The sequence below is a fragment of the Aythya marila genome (genome assembly GCF_965140915.1).
Source record: "Aythya marila genome assembly, contig: HAP1_HAP1_SCAFFOLD_278, whole genome shotgun sequence".
Classification (NCBI taxonomy): domain Eukaryota; kingdom Metazoa; phylum Chordata; class Aves; order Anseriformes; family Anatidae; genus Aythya; species Aythya marila.
In genome coordinates, this window is record NW_028136580.1 from 142,837 (window position 1) to 167,814 (window position 24,978).

At 45.4% G+C, this 24,978-nt stretch overlaps 1 protein-coding gene across 1 annotated transcript; it reads left to right on the forward strand.

Moving 5' to 3' along the window:
• Positions 1 to 17,771: 17,771 nt before the first annotated feature.
• LOC309891735 (ATPase family AAA domain-containing protein 2-like) lies at positions 17,772 to 22,719 on the forward strand (the record flags this gene model as incomplete). Its single annotated transcript, XM_082786067.1, has 7 exons — positions 17,772 to 17,789; positions 18,010 to 18,125; positions 19,103 to 19,277; positions 19,650 to 19,738; positions 20,082 to 20,241; positions 21,099 to 21,189; positions 22,481 to 22,719. Coding segments are annotated over 7 exons (888 nt in total), but the record flags the coding sequence as incomplete, so codon positions are not given.
• Between the last annotated feature and the right edge of the window lie 2,259 nt (positions 22,720 to 24,978).

Here is a 24,978-nt window from a genome sequence, read left to right on the forward strand (position 1 = left end):
AGAAAAGTGTACGCATGTCTTTTTTAGGTGGCAACTGGCAGGATCTGTCACAGTAAAGCAATCTAGTAGTAGGTGCTTCTATTGCATGCAGCTCTTCCTCAGGTGAGTAATTGTTATAGCAGTGTTACAGATAGTATGGTGATGTTACTTTGTGTGTTTGCTTTGTGGTTCTGGGTCCCTTATGATTTTGGCAGAATTACGGGGCTTTCTGTGAGTCTTTGCCTATATGTCAAATCTTACCAAAGCCACAACGTTGGTGGAAAAGTGATGGAGCATGGTTTAGGAGAAATGTATCATGGAGGCTCCCTGTGTGAGCATGTATATGAAAAACACAGCAGTGGGCATGTAAAGGGTAGTCTGTTTCAGGTCTAGGGACAGTTTGTTATATTTTTGGATCTTTTGCTTGTGGGTTTGCTTGTGGGTTGAGTCTTTAGATCTTGCAGCCTTCTAGGCTTTAAGTGCTGGGAATTCACATATTCGATGTTCTTTTATGAGGGGTTGTCAGGTACGTTGTTTTTGGGAAACCGTGGGGTACAGTTTCTTGACCGCATAAGTGCAGTAGTGCCTAGAGAGTGAGCAGGGCACGTTGCGGCGCGGCGCCGCCCGGGCACGTTGCGGCGCGGCGCCGCCCGGGCACGTTGCGGCGCGGCGCCGCCCGGGCACGTTGCGGCGCGGCGCCGCCCGGGCACGTTGCGGCGCGGCGCCGCCCGGGCACGTTGCGGCGCGGCGCCGCCCGGGCACGTTGCGGCGCGGCGCCGCCCGGGCACGTTGCGGCGCGGCGCCGCCCGGGCACGTTGCGGCGCGGCGCCGCCCGGGCACGTTGCGGCGCGGCGCCGCCCGGGCACGTTGCGGCGCGGCGCCGCCCGGGCACGTTGCGGCGCGGCGCCGCCCGGGCACGTTGCGGCGCGGCGCCGCCCGGGCACGTTGCGGCGCGGCGCCGCCCGGGCACGTTGCGGCGCGGCGCCGCCCGGGCACGTTGCGGCGCGGCGCCGCCCGGGCACGTTGCGGCGCGGCGCCGCCCGGGCACGTTGCGGCGCGGCGCCGCCCGGGCACGTTGCGGCGCGGCGCCGCCCGGGCACGTTGCGGCGCGGCGCCGCCCGGGCACGTTGCGGCGCGGCGCCGCCCGGGCACGTTGCGGCGCGGCGCCGCCCGGGCACGTTGCGGCGCGGCGCCGCCCGGGCACGTTGCGGCGCGGCGCCGCCCGGGCACGTTGCGGCGCGGCGCCGCCCGGGCACGTTGCGGCGCGGCGCCGCCCGGGCACGTTGCGGCGCGGCGCCGCCCGGGCACGTTGCGGCGCGGCGCCGCCCGGGCACGTTGCGGCGCGGCGCCGCCCGGGCACGTTGCGGCGCGGCGCCGCCCGGGCACGTTGCGGCGCGGCGCCGCCCGGGCACGTTGCGGCGCGGCGCCGCCCGGGCACGTTGCGGCGCGGCGCCGCCCGGGCACGTTGCGGCGCGGCGCCGCCCGGGCACGTTGCGGCGCGGCGCCGCCCGGGCACGTTGCGGCGCGGCGCCGCCCGGGCACGTTGCGGCGCGGCGCCGCCCGGGCACGTTGCGGCGCGGCGCCGCCCGGGCACGTTGCGGCGCGGCGCCGCCCGGGCACGTTGCGGCGCGGCGCCGCCCGGGCACGTTGCGGCGCGGCGCCGCCCGGGCACGTTGCGGCGCGGCGCCGCCCGGGCACGTTGCGGCGCGGCGCCGCCCGGGCACGTTGCGGCGCGGCGCCGCCCGGGCACGTTGCGGCGCGGCGCCGCCCGGGCACGTTGCGGCGCGGCGCCGCCCGGGCACGTTGCGGCGCGGCGCCGCCCGGGCACGTTGCGGCGCGGCGCCGCCCGGGCACGTTGCGGCGCGGCGCCGCCCGGGCACGTTGCGGCGCGGCGCCGCCCGGGCACGTTGCGGCGCGGCGCCGCCCGGGCACGTTGCGGCGCGGCGCCGCCCGGGCACGTTGCGGCGCGGCGCCGCCCGGGCACGTTGCGGCGCGGCGCCGCCCGGGCACGTTGCGGCGCGGCGCCGCCCGGGCACGTTGCGGCGCGGCGCCGCCCGGGCACGTTGCGGCGCGGCGCCGCCCGGGCACGTTGCGGCGCGGCGCCGCCCGGGCACGTTGCGGCGCGGCGCCGCCCGGGCACGTTGCGGCGCGGCGCCGCCCGGGCACGTTGCGGCGCGGCGCCGCCCGGGCACGTTGCGGCGCGGCGCCGCCCGGGCACGTTGCGGCGCGGCGCCGCCCGGGCACGTTGCGGCGCGGCGCCGCCCGGGCACGTTGCGGCGCGGCGCCGCCCGGGCACGTTGCGGCGCGGCGCCGCCCGGGCACGTTGCGGCGCGGCGCCGCCCGGGCACGTTGCGGCGCGGCGCCGCCCGGGCACGTTGCGGCGCGGCGCCGCCCGGGCACGTTGCGGCGCGGCGCCGCCCGGGCACGTTGCGGCGCGGCGCCGCCCGGGCACGTTGCGGCGCGGCGCCGCCCGGGCACGTTGCGGCGCGGCGCCGCCCGGGCACGTTGCGGCGCGGCGCCGCCCGGGCACGTTGCGGCGCGGCGCCGCCCGGGCACGTTGCGGCGCGGCGCCGCCCGGGCACGTTGCGGCGCGGCGCCGCCCGGGCACGTTGCGGCGCGGCGCCGCCCGGGCACGTTGCGGCGCGGCGCCGCCCGGGCACGTTGCGGCGCGGCGCCGCCCGGGCACGTTGCGGCGCGGCGCCGCCCGGGCACGTTGCGGCGCGGCGCCGCCCGGGCACGTTGCGGCGCGGCGCCGCCCGGGCACGTTGCGGCGCGGCGCCGCCCGGGCACGTTGCGGCGCGGCGCCGCCCGGGCACGTTGCGGCGCGGCGCCGCCCGGGCACGTTGCGGCGCGGCGCCGCCCGGGCACGTTTCTCAGGTGGAGCTGTTGAGCAGGTGAGGTAAAGGAGCTGGGAACAGAGAGGTATTGCACAACTGTATGTTCCATCAGTAGTAGTCAGCGTTGTGGAGTTGGTGGGCATTAGGGCTGGCATGCTAGTGAATGCTGGTTCTCTGCGTTTACTGATGGGGATGAGCCTGTTTAAACTAATTCTAGTTGAGAAAGTTTCAGTTACTAGCTTGGTGATATTGTAAATCCCTTATTAAAACCTGCAGAAAAAGCAAAAGGGGATTCGTGCTTCTAGAATCACCAGAGATATCTTGTCTGCTCTCTGCATGCTTTTGAGATAAAGTTGATTTTAAAAAAGAAATAAAAAACAACAGCTGCTTTTCTTGCTCTCTTCCTACTTTGTTGTGCTTTGCCCCTCCCCTTTCCCAGCTGGTTTGGTTTGGGTGCTGGGCGGGGCCAGAAGGTATATGAGCCCCAGGCATGGCATCAGAGAGCTCCCTCTGCCTGGGCTGCTCTTCGGGGTCAGTGCTTTGTTTTTCCTTCAGTCAGTTGCAGGGTTGTTTTAGGCAGGCTGGAGTCTATGAATTTCTGGATTTCTAAGTGGTTGGAATTCTAGATTTCTAAGTGCTTGAAATAGAGGGATATTTAGTAGAGGCTGCTGGCTCACTTTTTTTTTTGGGATGGTGGCATATGCTCCTGTTTTTGAGCTATATTTTAATCTCTAGAGGTATAAAACCACTTGTTTTAGTCCTCTGGAGAGTTACCCCCGCTTGATTACATGCTACATATGGCTTGACAGTGTAGATGCAGCATTACCAAGAGACTGAGCACAGTTGTATCAGAGTCACCTTTTTCATCCGCAAAGGGTAAGTCTGTGATTACCCCTGCCAGGGCTGCTGTGTGTGCATGTCTTTTTGGCATGTGTGTGTGCATGTCTTTTTGGTGTGTTGTGTGGCCTGGGCAGAGTTTGCAGTGGCGCTGTGAGCGAAGAATCTCAGTTAGAGCTGGTGAGCAGCTGAAGTAACAGAGCTGGGAAGAGAGAGGTATTGCAGCAGGTACGCTGTGGCTATGAGGTGCCTCAGAGTGTGCTTTTCTCTTGTCTTTGCAGGTGCTTTGTGCAGTCGTGGACAGGGAAGGGAAATCTTCATGTTACGAAGCTCTGAGGGAAGGTGAGTGTTGTCGGCCTGGTCATCCCTTATCCGAAGTGAAGGAAAGATTGTTTGGTGTTTGATTGCTTTGGTGTATAATCTGTTCTGCACCTAGATGTTTCTTTCTACGTAAAAAAATGTTTGAGCTATTTCCAGTTAAGAAAGTTCCATTTACTTGCTGGGGGCGGTATTGTCCTTTTAATATTCAAAGCTGCACCAAAAGCATGGGGATTATTCCTTCTAGAAACACCCCAGTTCTCTTGTCTGCAGTCTGCATGCTGTTGAGCTAAAGCAGATTTCAAGAAAAAAAAAAAAAAAGAAAAACACACACACAAACAACAACAAAAAAACACCATTGGGTGACTTCTTGTGAACGCAGCGATCATTTAATCCCTTTGTTTTCCCAGGTGGTGTGGATGATACTGGCTGCACTGTTGGAGTTTGGATTTGGAGAGGAACACATAAGCACAATCATATGTAACATCAGAAGTAGTCAGCATTGTGGAGAAGGTGGGCATCATGGCCGGAGTGCTAGTGAATGCTGGTACTCTGTTTTTGCAGCTGATGATGAGCCTGGCCCTTGACTAAGATGACAATCGGTGCTTGTGCATTTCTTGAGGTGGAGGAACTTTACCATCCAGCAACCTGAGAGCTAAGTTGGGGGGCACCTGGTATTTGCATATCTGGGGTGGCTAATGGGAGCTGGGAGTCAGAGCAGCGTGGAGCCAGCTGGCTGAATAGACTTGGTGCCACTGTGAGGGTAGTTCAGGCTGGGTCACGTTCAGGCTGCTTGTGGCTGGGTCACCAGGCTAATAGAAGCAGCGGGATTATTTTGTAGCTTGAGTGCGTGTGCCAGGCATGACAGTTTCCTTCTGTTCGTCTGTCCTGTAGTGTTGCTTCTGCAATGTCTGTTCTGTGCTTCTTGGGTCTTGATATCCTCCTAGCTTTTTACACTGGACTGACTAGACATGCAACTTGATAGCGGTGCTGAAGGGCCTCAATGCTTGTTTTGTCATCATGACTCTGATCCAAGCACTTCTTGTCTTGCAGTTGCTGCTTGAAGTGCAGATCTGTTTCAGGTCTTGTGCATTGTATTCTGTTTGAGATCACATCTATTTCCATCCTCACTCTTGAAGAAGTCATCTGGGCCGCATCAGGAGCTCTTGCTTTGGAATTGATTTCCTAAGTGTCTTCTTCAGGGGTTTTCACTCCCCATCCTTCTGGTCTCTTGTCTTGAAGGCAGGCTTTTTAGGCCTCCATCATCCCAGTTCTGGCAGTTGCTTCCAGTCTCCTGTCATGATATTTGAGTCTCTCCTTGGGTCTGCTACAGAGCACCTGTTCTGACTTGCTGTTGCCATAGGGCTTCCCTCTGGGGGTCGCTTTTTCTTGTGCATTGTGTTGTGTGTTTTGTTTGTAGTGTTTGTGGCGTGCCTGTGTGTATGTGTTTGGTCTGGAGCTGTCCTGCCTGGCAGTTAGTGATTAACGTGGTAGTGCATTGGTGTACTAATACATTGTCCGGGCTGTTTTGGCAAAGACATCCAGTCTGACACTGGGCTACTGAAGGGCAGCTGGCACAATATATCTGTTTGCGAGTAACTGCCCGCGTACCTCTCTTTGTTTAGTAAATTGTAAACTGTAATTGCAATCGAATTTGGGACCCAGTCGTGTATGACAACTGGGGGATCGTCCGGGAGGGCTTTGGTTCCTGAATTCTTACTTGATCTAGGAGAGGCGCCCCACCATGTGGTGGCTGCTGTTCGAGTCGGGTCGGGACTAATGGCATCTTGAACCTGAATAAAGGTAAGCAAAGGTTGTGATTTTTCTTCAGCTCCCTTGCTGGTTGCAGCACTCTATTTTGCCTGTAATTCTGCGTGTGAAGATCCAAATGAAGACAACGTAGTCGTAAGCGTTTAAAGCATATGCTGTTCTGTTGGGTGGGATTTGGTTGCCTGTGTAAGAGTGTGACTGAGATGGAATTTAGTTCCAAAGCGATTGTGGAGGTCTTCTAACCGCGGTTCCAATCTCCCGCGAGGGACTTGGCCGGTGAAGGACCGAAGCGATTCCTATAGGATTTCTGGGTGTGTGATAGATCTTAAACCCTCTGTAAGACACTCTTACTAATGTAACCAAGGGCTGTGGGAATTGCCACAGTAAAATTCCTAGATGGGTCAGACAAAATCGAAGACCAGGGACCAGAAGAAAGGGAGCAAATTACCAGACACACCACCAGAAAGTCCATTAGGAATAACGGTTAGAAATTGGAATGATAGAGGCCCCAGAAAAGGAAAAAGTAAATAAAAAACAGTCCAGTATTGTGTGATAGAACGGCCAAAGGAGCCTTTAAGATCACGTCTTTCGGTCTGTTTTTCGATCCTTTGAAGACTGGATTTGTCACGCCTGAAATACACATGTTAATTCGAAGGAACCTTTTTGCCAGGAAGAAAGCGATTATGCAGGATTATGGATCAGGAGGACTTCATGTCCTTTTCCAGCCTCAATATTTACACTAAAAGCAGATAAGAAATTTGAAGAAGAAGAACAGGAAAAAGAAAAAGATAATAAACGGGAGCCGTTGGATAACCTACCATCTCCATATCCTAACAATCCACCTCCGGTGGCTGTGGTATCTCTAGCAGTACCACCGTTGCCCCTGCTTCCACCACCATCAGCACCAGAATGAGACCGACCTCCGGCTGCATGCATGAGAAGTAGGACTGCCATATCTGAGAGAGCTCCTCTATATCCCTTAAGGGAGGTAACTGGTGTATAACTGGGTTGGAGTTTTAACAGTTAGCGTTTTAAGGGTTTCAGGGTTATCGTGTTAGGGTTTTAGAGTTTTTTGGGTTGTAGTGTTGATAGGCTTTTTAGTGTTAGGGTCCTAGGGTTTTATTTTTGGTCAGTTATTCAGGGTTTTAAGATTTTTTTTTTTTTTTTTTTCAGGTTAGGTTCTCCAGGGTTAGGGTTTTGAGTGTCCTAATTTTTTGGGCTAGGGTTTTGAGCATCCTACTGATTTGGGTTGGCTTTGGGTTTTGAGCGTCTTAATTTTGGGGTTAGGGCTTCAAGCGTTCTAATTTTGTTGTTTAGGGCTTTGAGAATCCTAATGTTTTGGGTTTGGGTTTTGAGCGTCTTAAGTGTTTGGGTTTGGGCTTTTAGGCATAGGACTTCAGGGGTTTAGTGTGGTAAATAGTTTGGGTTATGCCTGTAGGGGTTTCAAGGATTTTTAGTGTTAGGGCTTGTGGCTTTTTTGAAAGGCCGGTAAGTGCTTGGGTTACAGTGAGTGCTGGTAAAAGGTATTTCTCGAACACTCGGCCTGTGATTGGTCAGGCCAGCTGCCTGGGGAATGCTGGTAGGCGTAGTTTTCCGGCACTGGGTATCCGGGAGGCCATGTTTGGTGCCCAGAGCATATCGGGAAATGTAGTTCTAGGAAACTGGGGTTAGGGGTTGGGGTTAGGGTTAGATCCGGGTTAGGGTTGGGGTCAGGGGTGCAGGGCTCTGTGCAGCAGTTATTTTTCATTCTAAATCAGGGGAGTCGATCAGGATGGCCTCATCCTTCAGCATCCTACTATCAGTTAACCATTTTTCAGCCTTCTGCTGGAGTACTCCCCTAACATTATGTGGAGTATATATCTTCAGAGGTGCCCTACAAGTGACTTTTCTAGCTTCCTCAATCAGTAAGGCAGTAGCCACAATTGCCTGGAAGCACACTGGCCACCCCCTCCTCACAGGGTCTAAGAGTTTGGAACAATATCCCACAGGTTTCTTGATTCCTGCCCATTCTTGACTTAGCTGTAAATTGCAACTAACATATGCAGTTTGGTTAGAAACATTTACAAAGACCCTTTTATTTATTTGTAAATCTGGGAGGCTCAGCACTGGAGCTTCTATTAACGTTTTCTTGATCAACCTCAACTTTTCCTCATCTTCCTCGTTCCACTTGATTTTTTCTCCAGTCAATTTTTCATATAAAAACTTTGCCTTTTCACTAAACCCTTCAATCCAGGGTCTACAATATCCCAAGAGCCCGAGCAGTTGCCTCACTTCCTTCTTCGTTTTGGGTGATGATAGGGCTAAAATCCCAGATACCCTGTCAGCATCCGATTTTTTCTTTCCTTGGCTAAGCCCATGTCCTAAGTACCTTACTTCTTTTTCCACGAATTGTAATTTAGATTTTGAGCCCTTCAACCCTTTTTCCCTAAGAAATTAAGTAATTCGATAGTGGTTCTCTGTGTCTCTTTTTCAGTCTCCCCAGCTATTAATAGGTCATCCACATATTGCAACAATTTCACTTCCCCCTTTACCTCAAAAAGTTGTAATAATTTTTCTAAAGTTTGGCCAAATAACTGTGGGGATTCAGTAAATCCCTGAGGAAGTACAGTCCATCTAAGCTGTTGTCGCCTTCCTGTTTCGGGGTCTTCCCATTCAAAGGCGAAGTAATTCCAAGACCCTTCACTTAATGGGCAGCCCCAGAAAGCATCCTTCAAATCTATTACACTATACCATTTATGCAGAGGTGTTAGGTGGTTTAATAAAGTGTATGGGTTAGCTGCCACTGGAAATTTGGTTATGGTTCGCTGATTCACAGCCCTAAGCATCATAACTGACATATCCCCTTCCTTTTTTAATGAAGTCATTACAAACGTACTATTTATTATCCGGTGTATCAATAATGTAAAGCAAGGTATCATACAAGGTATGAATAATAACATCATTACACCACATAAAAATAAAAATAACATCCTTTTAACCCATGGTCCACCAGGCAGCCATGAAAATAAATCCCTATCCATACCCTTCCAAGTTTGTGCTGGGAGGTGGGCTCATTTCTAATTTCTTTTGTTATCTGTTTAACCACTTTCCCATTATCGTCAATTTGTAAGCAACAATTAGAATCATTTAGTTTCCCCCACACCCCCCCCTCTTCTGCTAGTAAATAGTCTAAAACCACTCTATGTGGAAAGATAGCATTCCTCATCTGGGTGGACTGATCAGCTAAAAGATCCAAAGCCGTCGCTGTTTGATCGGTTATTATTTCGAGGACAGCTTGCAACCTAATTATTCGATTCAAATTATAAATAGGTTCTCGGGCTCCAGATATTATCTCATTTGGGTTCCAGGTAGCTGGTCCATAATACTGTATGATTCTTTCAGGGGGCCATTCATTTTCTCTCCGTTGTTGAGCAATACCTCCGGCTAAGGAAGCATCAATAGATCGTTTTTCTCTATTCAGATCATCATATAATTTTATTCCTAAATGATTTCCTTGTATTTGTGACAATAAAAAGAACAAGGGTCTTATGTACCCCACGTAGCATATTCCTGACCAGTCCTTTGGTAGCCTTTTGTAGGCCTGTTTGCCACACACCCAATAATGTCCCTTTAGAGCCCACGTCCCATTTGGAAAAGGACGGTCCCGTTCTCTTTTATTCCTTGGGGTGTGAAAATACAAAGGGTTTTCGTTACCAAGTGGTCCTGTTACAATGTTTGCCCCATTAGTACTTGTATATATACACCTCCAAGCTCCCGCACTAGATTCCCACTCACAATTACAACTAAGTTCTCCTTCACGACTTGTCATACCACGAGCTGACCAGAAATGTTTAAAGAACACTTGTGTCCCATTCTCATCTTGCCACCTCCAGCAGTAGACTCTTACCACATGCTGCTCCCTAGTGGTGTTATCACGCTGACAACTCGGGATTTGAATGTCAAATTGTCCCTTTGATTGTGCTCTTGCCATGGCTTCGCATCCAGGTCCAAAAAATTTCTTATATGAGCATTTCAGCCAAGTCCCATTTTTCAGCTGGACATGTGTAGCGTTCCATTTTCCTTTACTTGATGTACAGTTTATAGGTCCACATTCAGGATCAGTACAATCATATCCGGGAGATAGAGTCCATTTACAAAAGCTTTTTCCCACCTTTACTGTTCCTGTTCTGGTTAAACAGTATATACCCTGCTCTGACAAGTGCAATTGCCATGGGCCTTCTTCCTCTTTCCAGAATTGTGTACCATTATGAACTTCACTCAAATTACTAACCCACCACTTAGGTTCAACCGGGCCAGCTACCCAGGGCCAACTTTCAGTTCCCTGTGGTCCCCCACAAACCCAGCAATTGCTAAGGTTAAAAGCCTTGGCCACTTCTTCCCCCAGAATGAACAAGTTATTCCCATGGCTTAATTGCCCCTGTAAAAATAGTACCAGGAAGTATAACATCCTTCTGCGTCATCCAGGGGTTATCGTGGGGGTGTGAGAAATGCCTCCAATCAAGGGGTTGGGCCCACTTCCAGGATCTATTTGAGCTTGGGTTACTGTTCAGCCTTTGAGGGTGATCCAGCTCCTGGAAAACTAATTACAATAGGTTAAAAAATAATAATAATAATCGTATTTATTATATAAATATATTTTTGTTTGCTTGTTTGTTTCTTTTTCCTGGGACAACCTGGCTTTAGTGTGGGCGAAGTCTGGTTGAGGCCCTCCCACTCGGCAGTCAATACCCGTAGGGGTTGCCTCCCTTGGTAGACTATACACACCGCAGTGGAGGGTCCTGCCCCGGTCTTGCCTTCTCCCTTTCTTCCCTTCAGGCTTGTCCCCTTCTTCTGGCATTCTTAATTTATGCAGAGCCTTATTGCCAGCACATTAGTTCTTTTTTAGCTTTAATTTCAGTTCCCCAGGAGCAGACTCAACCCTCCAAGTTTGGGTATTTATTGGTCCTTTTACTCTAGATGCATGGGTCCAACCCCTTTCTGCTGTTCTCACAGCTGTTTCAGTGGTAAGTAAAACAAGGTATGGTCCCTTCCACCGGGCGTGCAATGATTCTTCCCTCCAAGTTTTTATTAAGACCTTGTCCCCTGGTTGTATTTGATGAATAGCAAACCCTAAAGGTGGTGTCTGAGCCATTCTTCCAATTTCTCTTAGCTCTTGCAATCTTTTCCCAATAGTAATTGCATGTTTCTGGATACTACAATCCTCAACTACATTGTTTCCCAGAGGCATTCCCTGTGAATAAGGCATACCATATAACATTTCATATGGTGATAATCCAGTCTCACTGTGTGGTTTAGTTCTTATGTTTAGAAGTGCCAATGGTAAGCATTTTGTCCAGGGCATTTGTGTCTCAATCATTAATTTAGCCAATTGTTGTTTCATTGTTTGATTCATTCTCTCTACTTTTCCTGAGCTTTGTGGGTGCCATGGAGTATGATATTCCCATGGAATACCTAATGATTGACACAATAATCTTATTATTTTAGAAGTAAAGTGTGTGCCCTGATCAGAATCAATGTACTGGATTATCCCATATCTAGGTATCAGGTGTTCTAATAAATTTTTTGCCACCATTTGTGCCGTAGCTGGTGCTACGGGATAAGCTTCTACCCATTGTATTAAATGATCTACTATTACCAATAAATACGTTATCCTCCCTACCTTGGGCAATTCAGTGAAATCAACTTGTACTTTCTCGAAAGGCCTATAAGCTGTTTTTCTTCCTCCCGCGGCTGCTTGTCAAAACACTTTCTTATTTATCTTCTGACAAGTTAAACAACCTTGTGTGATTTGCTTTGCTATTTCAAAAACCCCTATGCAACCAAATTGTTGAAGTAAGTGATTACTTAATGCTTTTGTACCCCAATGTGTTTGTGTATGCAAACATTCCAATCTTTGCCTTGCATAAGCTTGTGGTAATACCTCTCGCCCGTCTGGCAATGTCCATTTTCCTTGTTCTAATCTAGCACCTGTTTTTTCCAGTTTTGTCTGTTCTTCAGGAGTAAACTTTTTTTCTTCTCCCTCTCGTCTTTCTTCCTCCTGTACTGTATTAATTTTAGCAGCCTGAGTTCTCAAGGCTGCTTCCTGAGCTTCTTTATCTGCTAGATTGTTCCCTCTGGTGTGGTAATCTAATCCTCTTTGGTGTCCTTTTACATGTACCACTGCTATTTCTTTTGGTTCTCTTAATGCCCTTAAATTTTTTATTATTAATTCTTGATGTATAAGATTCCTCCCTTGAGTATTAACGAAACCTCTTTCTTCACAAATTCTTCCGAAGGTATGAACCACCCCATATGCATATTTAGAATCTGTATATATAGTTCCACTTTTCCCCTTTAATAGTTCCACGGCCCTATATAGGACATACAGCTCACGAGCCTGAGCTGACCATGATAGACTCAAGGGTCCTGATTCCACAGGTTCCAGGTGCTTATTAATTATTGCATATCCTGATTTTCTTTTTCCCTCCACTACTCAGGAGGAGCCATCTATGAACAGTGCTTCTCCCTTCTCTAATTCAGTATCTCTTAAATCGGGTCTTCCTTTAGTCTGGGTCTCAATTACCTCTAAACAGTTATGTTGTAATTCCTCTGATGGTTTTCCGAACAAAAATTGTGCTGGACTCTGAGCAGAGCTTACCCTTAGTTCTAAGTCAGGGGAGTCAATTAGTATAGCTTCATACTTTAGGATCTGGCTGTCTGTTAACCATTTCTCTGCTTTCTGTTGTAAGACACTTCTGACGTTGTGTGGAGTATACACTTTTAAGGGAGCATTACAAGTGATCTTTCTAACTTCCTCTATTAATAATGCCGTAGCGACCAAAGCTTGGAGACAAGCAGGCCACCCTCTACTTACTGGACCAAGTAACTTAGAACAATACCCCATGGGTTTCTTAATTCCTGCCCAGTCTTGAGTACGAACTCCATATGCCGCCTGGTTTGATGTGTTCACAAAGGGATAAAAAGGTTTTTCCAGATCCAGAAGGCTCAACACAGGTGCTTGTATTAATGCCTCTTTTATTTCTTCAAATTGTTGATTATCTTCTGCAGACCACTTAAGTTGGTTCTTAATTTCTCATATAAGAATTTAACTTTTTCACTGTAGCTTTCAAGCCATGGTCTACAGTATCCTAATAATCCCAGTATTTGCTGGATTTCCTTTTTAGTTTGTGGGGGTCTTAAGGATAGGATCCCAGATACCCTGTCAGGATCTAACTTCTTTTTTCCCTTACTTAACCAATGTCCTAAGTATTTTACTTCCTGTTCCACAAATTGTAATTTTGATCGAGACACCTTGAATCCCTTTTCTCCCAGGAAACTGAACAATTTCATAGGAGCTTCTCGGGTTCCCTCTTCAGTTTCTCCTGCTACTAATAGATCATCCACATACTGCAATAATTTTACCTCCCTGGGTAATGCAAAATCTTGTAAAACTTTTTCTAAAGTTGGTCCAAATAGATTTGGTGACTCTGTAAACCCCTGTGGTAGCACGGTCCACCTTAATTGTTGTTTCCATCCCGTTTCAGGGTCCTCCCACTCAAAAGCAAAATAATCTGGATTTTTCATCCAGAGGGCAGGCCCAAAAGGCATCTTTCAGATCTATTACGCTATACCAAGTATGTTTGGGAGAGATATGACTTAGTAAAGTATAAGGTTTTGCCACCACAAGGAATTTAGTGACTGTTCGCTGATTTACAGCTCTCAGGTCCTGTATGACCCATCTGATTTCTTTACAGGGAGGATGGGTGTATTATGAGGTGACATACACGGTTCTAGAGTTCCTTTTTCCAGAAGTCTATGGGTTTTAATCCTTTTCGACCCTCCATTGGTATAGGGTATTGTTTAATTCTAATTGGACGATGTGGATCCATTATTTGAACATTTATGGGGTCCATTTCTATTTTTCCAATTTCCCCTTCCTTATAGCACACTGAAGGGTTAATGAATTCTTCGTCTTTTTGTGTCAAAGTGTATAATTTAATCTGCAATTTATCCCCTTGGCTTTGAATGCTTAAGTTTAATTTTAAAATCAAATCCCTTCCTAGTAAATTGTACTCCGCTTCAGCGAGCAAAAGTAAATCATTAAGACAGATTTTTTTATCTATTTCTGTTTCTACATCTTTCAAAACAGGTACCTTAAAGGGCTCTCCTTTTGCCCCTATTACAGACATGCAACTCTTCCCTTCTTCTATTCCTTTTGGAAGTTTTTGAATAGTGGATTTTTCAGCCCCTGTGTCTACTGAAAATAAGACTTCCTCTTTATGGGGACCAATTAATAGTTTTATCAACAGCTCTGTTGATGTTGAAGTCCCCAGAAGATATAGCCCCCGACACCCCTATTCTTCTTTGAATATTTTCTCATCTTGTTCCCGCTAATGATATTTCCTCTGAACGTGTCTCTTCTTGTTGCAATAGTAACAGACGGGAATTGTCAATTTCCCTCGACAAGGCTGACCCCTAGGGTTTTTTTCTATTATTTTTTTTCTCCTCTCCCCGGACAAGGTCTTGTGGAATGAGGTTAAGCCACGAAAGACCGTATGAACTTGGAAGTGATGGGAAAACTTACAGTTTTTAAGAAGAATGTTAGTTGTGATTAAGGCAGTAAATTAGATCATCCTCGTAGGAGCTTTCTAAACAGATCAGAAGAGGGCAAGAGTGTACTTAAGGACCGAAAAGGGTGTTGCAGTAGATAGCTGATGAGTTAGATTATGTGATAGAGCTCAGCTGCACACCTGCAAAGGAGCTCAAAGAGACAGTGAGAGGAGGCTGAGCCCCAGAAAATACTTTGCTCCTCCCTTCAGAGGCCCAGAGGAGCAGAGAGATGCACAGTGGCAGGTGGGAACCCGAGGGAAGTTCTTCAGAGGAAGAATGGCTGGGCCATGGACTAGTAAGGGAGAAGCAGAGTTGACTCCTTTGGAGGTTTAGTTAGGAAAACATTAGCTCAAAGTCTTAAGAGTAGCTTGAATACAAGGCGGGCGCCAGTCTAGAGGGAGAAGCTTGGTTAAAGTGTGTGGGTTTCAGGGAGCTGCGCAGTAGAGACTTGTAGAGAGGAATTTTAAATAGCACGTTGAATGGGAAATGAGCCCGGGGCAATTAATTGATGATCAAAATGCAAACTACAATTTTAAATCAGGAAAGAGGTAGACTATACTTTTATAATGAAAAATACGCCAGAAAAGAGTGAGGAAAGTGTCAGTGTTGTTATAAAGGAAGTTACTGGAACAAAGGAAAGGGTTAGAGGAGCAATAAAGCAGAGAAATTCATGTTTTTGTGATAGAAGTGTTGGAACACCAAGGACTGGAGATGGTAGTGATCACAAACTCATTTCCCGATCGCTCAGTTTTCCGTGTGCTGTCTGTATACCCCATGGCACCTACCTCGCATCCAGAAAGCAATGCAACCTTTGGGGTTAAAAAATAAAAACCAGAGAGGGCAGTGCTTTCCAAGAAAAAAAGATAAGTCCTTGTGGCAAACAGGTAGGTGAACGGAGTATGTACGTTCCTTCCTCGGTGTCCTGCTGTTAACGTGAGAGGATATTCACCAGAACCCAGTAGATGATTGCACTCTGGTTCTTGCGTTTTTTACCATCTTTCAGGAAACAACTTCAGGTTACTTGACAGAAGCTAATGGCCTAAGCTTATGTGCATTTGGCATTGTTTTCTCATTGGTGAGCTTCAAGCCTGTGTCTGGCCCATTATTGCTCACAGAATTTGTGGCAGAGCTAGACTTGGACTTAGATTACTATGCTTAGTCTTAGCACTGCAGATTATTAAAACCCTTTCCATTAAATACTTTCTCAAACTAAGAAGTGACTTTCTGAAATAGCTGTTTTCAGAAGATCTGCATCTTAGCTAAGCAATATGACAGAATTTTGCCTGTTGTTAAACACTGAGGCTGACGACAAGTCCATCAGCAGTTTCAGAGAGCACAGAACAATGTCCAGATGCATGCTCATCTGCTAGGATTTGTGATTTCTGAAACGTGACTTGCATAAATTCATCTTAAGGTTTTGCAGGATCCACTGTGTCATTAAAATAATGCTAATACTAAAACTGACGGGCATCTGTGTAATGCATTTTGGATTTCATATAATTTGCAAAAGTACTTAACGATTCGGTGTCATTTTGTGGTACAGTACAAACATCAAGAGGAAGTGAGAACAAAGAAAATGGTGGTGAAGATGTTCCAAGGCGTTACAACCTTCGACAGAGTAAACCTGTTGACCGCTACCAAGCTCCTATGGAAAGTAGGTTGAACGCACAGTTTCTCTTAAAACCTTATTTCTTGCACATAAGTGAGATAGAATTTTTGAATGCAAAGACGTGTTTGCGCACACAGTTCTATTTCAGTTCTGTACCTTCATTCTGCACATGAACTTCCCTGTTTTTATCAGACACGTGTGTCCTGTGCACATTGTCTTTCTTTGCTGTTTGGCGTACTTAGTGCTATGTATCCTTGCTATAACAGTAATTAATCACACTTAATGGTCTTGCTCTTGTGATTTTCAGTTCACCTTTAAACAGGGCGTAGTTTTCCACTTGTACCATGCACTGATGAAAAGCAAAAACAGTTAAAAATTCTTCTGGAATTAGGGATGAGTGAAACACGTGGCATTTTCTTTTTCTTTTGATATCCTCCTCTCTTAAATGTATCTGTATCATTATTCTAAATTCTTTCCTTTCAGTAAGACAAAGAGATCGAGAGAGGACTAACTCGGGCCATCCGCGTTCTGTCAGACAGAAAGAGTCACTTGAAAATGCTGGGTCACAAAAATATAGAAGACGTGCCAGGTTGGTGTATGGCTAGTGATAGCTCTTACTTACCCGTAGAGCTGTCAGTCTCTTTACTGCATAATGCTTCAAAGGGTTTTCAGTTTAGTGGTAATTACAGAGTAAGTTTATGATCAGTACTTTGGTAGTCTGAGGATAGAGAGGAAAGAACTATTTGGAGGGGAGGAGGTGGATACTTTTAAGTTGGTTTCTTCTTTAAATCCAATATTTGTGGGTCGCTGATAAGATGATTATGGAGGTAGTGTCTGAGTTTCTGTAACTGAAATTCTTTGGTTCTGGAACTGAAGCCGGAATCCCCCCTTAAAAATCTTAGTCAGACTATTTAATCTTGAAGGATACAAAGGATTTTCTTAAAACCGAAAATAATTTTATTCGATTTAGAGGGAGAGGCTTTATGGAAGTTTTGTTAGATTTAAAAAAAAAAAAAAGTTATCACTCAAATACTGACTCTAGTTTCTGTTTGGAATCAACTAATGTTTCTATATGCAGTTAACCTTAAACAATAAAAGATCTAAATGAAATCATAAATTGCCTTAGTAATGATAAAGGCTTTTTGGATTCTGTAAGCAGTTAGTGCGTAGAGAATGCTGTTGATTGCCAGATATTTTGTTGAGCATTCTTGAAAGCAGACAGTTGTCACGAGGAAAATCGTGTCATGGCCTTTGAAATCAGATTCCTAAGGAGTACAGTGGACTGGAAAATAGATCTCAGAGGCAATTTTGAGATAGAATTCCCTTAATTTTTGGTGTTACTTAGTATCTGCTCTATTTTCTTTTTAACTTTCTGGTTTATATGCTTGCTTGCAGACGGAGACGTGCAGATGACATCAGTGATTCTACACCCTCTTGCTCATCTCCCTTGCTTAGCACGTGTGATACGGAGGAGGGTGGTGAGAGCAGTGAGGACGGCGAGAGCACATCTCCAAGAAGGTTGCTGTCGGTAGAGAATAGGGGAGGGATGAATCTCCTTCAAATGAATATTTAGCCATGTTTAAGTTTATCTAAATGTAACTGTGTAAGTTTATGTCAATTAATTAGGTCTTCTAATATATTAATTAATGTCTTCTACATTTGCTTGGCATTATTATGAAAAACAAAAATCTTCGAGCTGCATCTTAAAGAAAAAGAAGCCCTATAACTTCTCCTTAATTCAAATCAGGACTTTTCGAGTGAAACGTCAGAAACGGGACCTAAAGAGAGTTCAGAGGGATCAAAAGAAAGCTGGAGGAAGTCAGGGAGATGCAATGCAAATAGATAATGCGGTAAGTGGTAAACTAATCATCGTGTCAGCGAGTGTTTCCAGTGATTATGAAAGATCTCAGTGCGCCATCTACAACTACCTTTGTTGATGGTTTTCTCTAAAGCAACTTCAAAAATTGCCCAGAATGTTTGCGTTGTGCTGAGATAATTTCTGATGAAACCTTGATCTAGGTTGCTGCTTTCTTTAACATACAAACTCTGTGGTGTTGAATTTCTCTTTAGATTGGATTTGAGAACGTGGGTGGTCTTTCGGAACACATCGCAGCTTTGAAAGAGATGGTGATTTTTCCCGTCCTGTATCCAGAAGTTTTTCAGCAGTTCAATATTCAGCCCCCAAGGTAACTCATGACAGTGATAAATCGTAAGTCAGCTGTTTTCAGGAGAAAGTTCAATTAAGGTATCAATATGCTTCCATGCTTCAACATTTTTGGCAGCGGTGAACATTTGTTTTAGTAGTAGCAAAAAGTGGTTTCTTAAAAATGGATAGAATCCAGAATATTTGTAGGTTAAAAATATAAGCAATGTCTGAAACTTGTAAGTTTTACCATCTGGTGTTTTTAAAAAGTTGGGTTAGTTGGGTTGGAGTGGTTTTGTTCTCAGTTTTATGTACAAGTCAGCTTGATTAGTCTGTAAGCAAGAAGGGATTATCTAGTGTGGAAGTCAATTGTAATATGTTGCCTGGAAGCCCAGTTGTTTTTCCTGCCTACTTTTGCTTTCTTTTTTTTTTTTTTTTTTTTTTTTTTTTTTTTTTTTTTCCTCTGAGTGCTAAGGCATCGCTTTTCCTTCCGGCTTTAGGCTTCCTCACTTGCCATCAGCAATAGATGGTCTGAGAGACCAAACCCAGTAACTTAATGCTTTTGAAAGGAGCATTAAATGCTTTACTATCAGATTCTGCATATTGTGAAAGCAAGAATATGCAGTTTATTGCTGCAGAATGAACTGGTGATTCACCATTCAGCCCATTCTCAGATTCTGTGCTGAAGTTTGCCCGTTTGGCTCCGGTTTGCTGTAATCACCCTGTTTGTCAGCAGTTTTGGAAGTGTCCTTCTGGGACAGTATGCTCTCTTTTGAAGTTTTTATACGTTTGAGTTACCTCCTTATTCATTTCTTTGGGTGAAAAAAATGAATTTTCTTGTGAAACGTTGTAAAAACGCGGAACTTCTATCTGTTCTGCCTCTACCCACACTTCAGCTATTACTGCTGTCTTGTACATGACGTGTTTTGGTTAGGAAAGACGAGTTTGTTCTAGAGACGATGGTTGTAGGAGGTACTCATCATGATGTTTTTTTTCCTATCTGGATCTTTTTTATTGCAGAGGTTGTCTATTTTATGGCCCCCCAGGAACAGGGGAAACACTAGTTGCTCGTGCACTTGCCAGTGAATATAGTCGAAGTGACAGGAAAATATCATTTTTTCTGAGAAATGCTTCGGACTGCATGAGAAAATACGTGGGGGAATCAGAACGCCAACTTTGTGTGTTATTTGAACAGGTAAGGTTGAAATGCACAGTGTATTCTGTCAGAGTTGAAACCATTATTTTCTGTGGTCAACGTTTTTAAGTAGCACTTGCTCTTTTTTTGTATTTTGTTATTTTTTTTTCCCCCTGAAATGGAAATGCCAGTGTTTCTGCTGTGAATGTCAGCTGTAAGAACTACTGGAACAATTTGCTTCCTGTCACCCGGATACAGTGGGTTGACACAGACTGCTGTCTTCTGTTAGTCATGCCAGATACTCCAGTAGCTCTATCAGTAGAGGTCCCAGAGGCTAAAGTGAAAAATCTAGTTTAGATGACATTCCAACCATGATGTTTTTGTGCATTTTTCCTTTAAATAATGCTGTTTTACTCAGTGTTTTCCTGCTAGGCCTGTCAGATGCGACCTTCAATTATTTTCTTTGATGAGATAGATGGTCTCGCTCCTGTGTGCTCCAGTAAACAAGACCACATTCATAGGTATTATAGTTTTGCACCTACATAAAATCTGCTTGATCTTTGGGAAAAAAAAAAAAAAGAAAAAAAAAAAGGACGATGACCTGTTTAATTTACTGTGAACATGTTAATTTATCCTGAAAACTTGTAACTCAATGCCAAAACAGGTGATTCTAAACGATAGTAGAAACCAATTTACTAAGCCTGATATCAGCATGTGGTCTGTGTTAACTTACCTATTTTTTATGTCTTAAAATGAGTCTTGTCCTTAAAAAGCTTGTCCTTTATGACTACTCACGGAAGAAAGTCATGTGGAATGTAACAAAATTTACTGAACCAGTAAGTAAAACTTATATTTTTCTATTTGTTCCATTGTTTCAACTCTTCTGACCCTTCTGGACGGCGTAGATAACAGAAGAGAGATCGTGGTAATTGGAGCTGCCAACAGACTGGATTATATAGGTCCTACTTTACGAAGACCAGGACGCTTTGACAGAGAGTTCCTCTTCAACTTGCCAGATAAAGAGGTGAGAACTTAAATTCAACGTTAGTGCTACCATGGCAAAGTCCAACTTTATAGGAAAAAAAATTGACAACTTGAACGAAAGAGTGATATGTGGAGACACTGCGCTGTTCCATGGAGGGCAAATCTGGTACTGAATATATATGGTCAGGATGATACCACCAAGTAGTTAGTTCTATAATCAAACCTTTCATTCCCAAAGTTGTACCTGTTTGCTTAATTATTTAGTCCACTTGGGTGTTTTCATCATGAAGTTGTGTTTTTGGTCTCAATCCTTCGCTTATGAATGAATAGGGGACGTGTTTGCATTTGATTGTGCCCCTGCTCGGTGGTAGTAGTTTGAGTCATAATTCTTTTCTTCTTTATAGTAATTGTAGCAATTGGAAGCATTGTGCCAGAAGTGCTTTCTGTGAATTTACTGACTGGAAAGCAAATGTGATGAAGTAATGAGACTGTCCCAATGAAAGCTTGCTAAGTTTTAGAGAAGTTTTTTGGACAGCAAAGAAATGCTTCTGGATAAAGTTTTCATTACAGTATTTTCCTCTGGGTCCTTAGGTCTCGTAGTTTGGAAACTTGTTATTGAAGCTATAAATGCCTTTTCTCACTGTAGGTTCCTAGAAAAAGTTCAGTATAACAAATAAGAAATATTCAATTTCCTGGTTGACAATGCAGAGTGTATATTAAATAACTGTAAAATACTTGAAAGTTGAGCAAGTAAGAAAAGCGTATTAATAGATGAGGGGTTTTGAGGGAGGACTGTTTTGTTTTTTGTTGTTTGTTTGCCTTTTGGTTTGTTTGTTTCTTGTTGGTATTTTTAAGGAAAACTTGGGACAAGCTAAAATGCAATGATTTTGCTTCCAGGCTAGAAAAGAAATTTTCAAGATTCATACTCGTGACTGGACCCCTCAGCCACTGGACATGTTGCTTGATGAACTAGCTGAGAAATGCATTGGTAAGACTGAAATCAAAATGGATTCTTGCTTGTGACCAAGTTGTAAAGAACCTAGCTTGTACCAGGCAGTACCCATGCTCTTGTGCCTTGTTGCACAACTAGTCAACGAGGCAGCTGGCACGCCTTCATAGCAATCTGTGTGAGATGCTTTCATCTATTTACTCTTTATTGTCGTTCCTCTTGTTGTCTGAGAACATTAAATGGTTCTGGGGCATCTTCCTCAAGAGTATAGTTTTTGATGAGGAGTCTGCTTCAGCTGCATAAGCCCAGGATATCAGGCAGTGAGCAACATGAAACTTCCCTGCAGAGAGTGGTATAAATGGCTCAGGATTCAAATTAGGATTAAATAAAAAAATAGGATTTATTAGAAGAATATAAAAGAATAGAGGTAAGCAAACAGTGCTGGGTGCACTGAGAGTCTCCGCTCCACCAGGGCACACACCAGTTACATCAAGCAGCTGATTTTTATGCTCCTAGACTAATACATATTCATTACTACTTCCAAAAAAATTAGATTATTATAATTAGCCTCCGGGGTCCAGTCCCTCCTACTGGAGCATGCGCATCAGTCTCCTCTGGGGGTCTCTAGGGGTCTTTCATGCTGAAGGCTCGTAGTCTTCTTCTCCAAGTCCTTCCTGTTTGTACTCCTTTGGCACTGTACCAAGTTTATAGAACATTTTCTGCAGGTCTTGTCTCCCAGCCGTCCTTCAGCTTCTTTTTTCTTCCTCTTAATCTCTTGGCCCCCTGGCCAGATACCAAAGGTCTGCATAGTATCCCATAACAGTCACTAGTTGTTATCAGTTGTTATGAAACTCCCAGACATCAAACACAAATAGCTTTCTTATTGACACTTCACCAGTAATTAAAACATTCTTCCCCAGCCATTCACAGGGACAGTCACATCTATAGCAGTGTTAAGTTAATCTCGAAGAAGACAGGAAAAAAAAGGCTGTAACTGTTAGAAATAGAAGTCCGGAATAACAAAAGCAAACAGGTTCATAAATTTAAGGAGTATTTTCTGAAGACTTGATAAATTGACTAGAATGAGGGGGAGACTGGGACACACTGCATCTGTGGTTCAAGAATTAAATTGCCAGTGCAGGGCCCAGAGGCAGACAGGATTCAAACAGAATTGTTCTTTATGGACACGAAATGTTAAAACATCCTTGCAGAGCGGTAGCACTTTGAATTCCCTGTTAAGCTGTTTGGTTTTGGCATTACAAATTCTTTAAATGTTGCATGTTGTAAACCTGGGCCTTGACTGATGTAACATTTGATTTTTGTTTGTTAGGATACTGTGGTGCAGATATCAAATCCCTCTGTACTGAAGCTGCGCTGTGCTCTCTACGCCGATGCTATCCTCAGATTTATGCAAGTAGGGAGAAGTTGCTACTAGACGTTAATTGTATTAAAATAAAAGCAAAGGACTTTTTCATGGCTATGAAGAAGGTTGTTCCAGCTTCAAACAGGATCGAGGCTTCACCCGTACAAGCACTCTCACCCATTTTCAAGCCACTTTTTAAAAGATCAGTAGAGAATATTTTACAAGTTGTGCAGAAGATCTTCCCGCATGCACAGCTTGCACTAAAGGAGGACCGACAGCAAGGTATAACCACAGCATCCACTTCTTTATAATTCTGCTAAAGCAAAAACTTGTGGTTTGTGCAATCAACTTCTACCTTTCAGACATAATGGTGGTAGAATTTTATTATTTGCATGTGCATGTCTTTCTTTTGGGCAAGTCTGGAATATAACGCATAGGTTTTATTGTGGATTCGAAACTGAAATGCCAAATGGAAGCTCTGAATGACTCAATACACAGTAAAGGACGATGCGTTCTCTACTGAAGCATCCTGCTTCTGAGGGCAGCTAAGATAATTAGCATTTGTAGAGGTTGACTTGAGGTTTGAAGTATAAGGCACCTATTTTTCTTTAAAAAATCAAAACTCAGATCTTTGGAGGGGAAGCATTTCTAGGTCAATGTTTCTAATTCCTTTCTGAAGAATGTCAGGACCAGGATACAAGTATAACTGGTCTAAGCTAAATATTGTTTTAGCTATCGTCATTTTTAACCAGTCTCCTAATTTAAATGTTTGTGGATCGTACTATACACGTGAGATCAATTAGCATTGATATTTACTAGATGAATGGAATTCTGTGGCCATCACATCCTTTATCCACGTGCTTTCATTGTGGGAACCTCCTCCAGAAAGAAATGGTCTTGTTTGTTGTTTTTTTTTTTTTTTTAAGCTATTTAGCAACTGCAGAAATTGTTCGTAATCTCCTTTATTCTAAGGGGGAGAAAAAAATCACCAAGAGTAGCGTACCTTACACGTACACATCAGTGGGATTTAGTACAGCTTTGTAGGGCCTTGTGCCATCTCCTTAGATCTGTGGTGGGCTGAACTCTAGGAAATAGCTTTCAGTGTGTGCTCTCAAATGAAGAAAGGGTTTTGGCACTGATTTAGAAGCTGTATTAATGGAAGAGAAAGAGACAAAGGCTATTCAGGAAAGTTAACAAACCTCTTTTGCCTTTCAGAGCATTTCAATCCTATTTTACAAGATGATATGTTTGACAGTGATGACGATGCATGCTTGGTTTCTGGAGATGAATTAAAAGATGGAATGCCTGACGGACCAGAGAAAAAACGCCTCTGTTTCAGCAGGTAAAGAAAGATAGATCCCTGTTACGTTTAAATTCTCAGGTCTGCTGAGTCTTTGTAAACAGTTCCAGCTGTTAAAAGTGCGAGGGGTGGTAGAGGAAGGGGCAACATCAAGTTTGTGTGTTGAAGGGGTGCTTGGTATTCACAAGAAGAAAGGGTGGAGGGACTAAAGTTGTAATGAAGTTGCTCTGAATGACCAAATTGAAAAGCCCAGGCTTCTCTTCGTAAGCCAAAGTGATTAGTAGACTACCAGAACACGTTGACTTAATCCATGGCATTCTTTGAAAGACTCAAGACCACATAAATGTGCTGTCTGTCCTTTTAGCTAAAAATACCCCAACTTTATGGGTTTGTGTTGCCACCTTTTGCCCTTCTGTTTTCCAGGATTGTTAAACCAGTAGTGAATTATGTAGCAGAAAGAAAACTGAGAAATGGCTTGTTAAAACACCATGAGAAAAAATTGAATGGTGTCTTTATTTGTTAAGCCACCAAGTTGTGTTAATCTTGTGATATTTTAGTATGGAAGTCATGCAAGCCCACAGTTGGAAAGTTAGATCATGTTGTCACAGCTGGATCAGTTATTTTTCTCCGTTTCTATTGCTGTGCTGTCCAGAAGATTTTCTGTGCTTTAGAGCAAGGCTAAGTCTCTAGCATCTTTGATTTAAGCCAGCAGAGGTACAGCCTGATTGTAGTGGGGAAACAAATGCTCCTCACCAATTTATTTCCTAGTAGTAAAGCAAGATTGCAGGGATATTAATTTGCAGTCTTGGTTTAGTAAAGAATAGGAAACACAAGGGAAGAAGATGAAACAAGGGGAAGAAGATGAAACAATTGGAATGACTGAATAACTTAACTGGAAATCTTACATGTATTTAATGTACCGCTGCCATTTGGATTATTTGGGGAGGGAAAAGAAAGTCTATAGGAAAATTACTTGGAACATCTGTGTGTCTATTCAGCACCTCATTTATAAGCTTGTTTTCTTAACTCTTGTTCTAGGAGTGCTTTCTGGGAACCAACATCATGCCAGCCCTGTCTGCTAATAGTAGGAAAAGAAGGGTACGGCCAGGTTTCTTACGTGGCACCCGTGGTGTTGCACGCTTTGGAGAAGTTTCCCGTTCACACC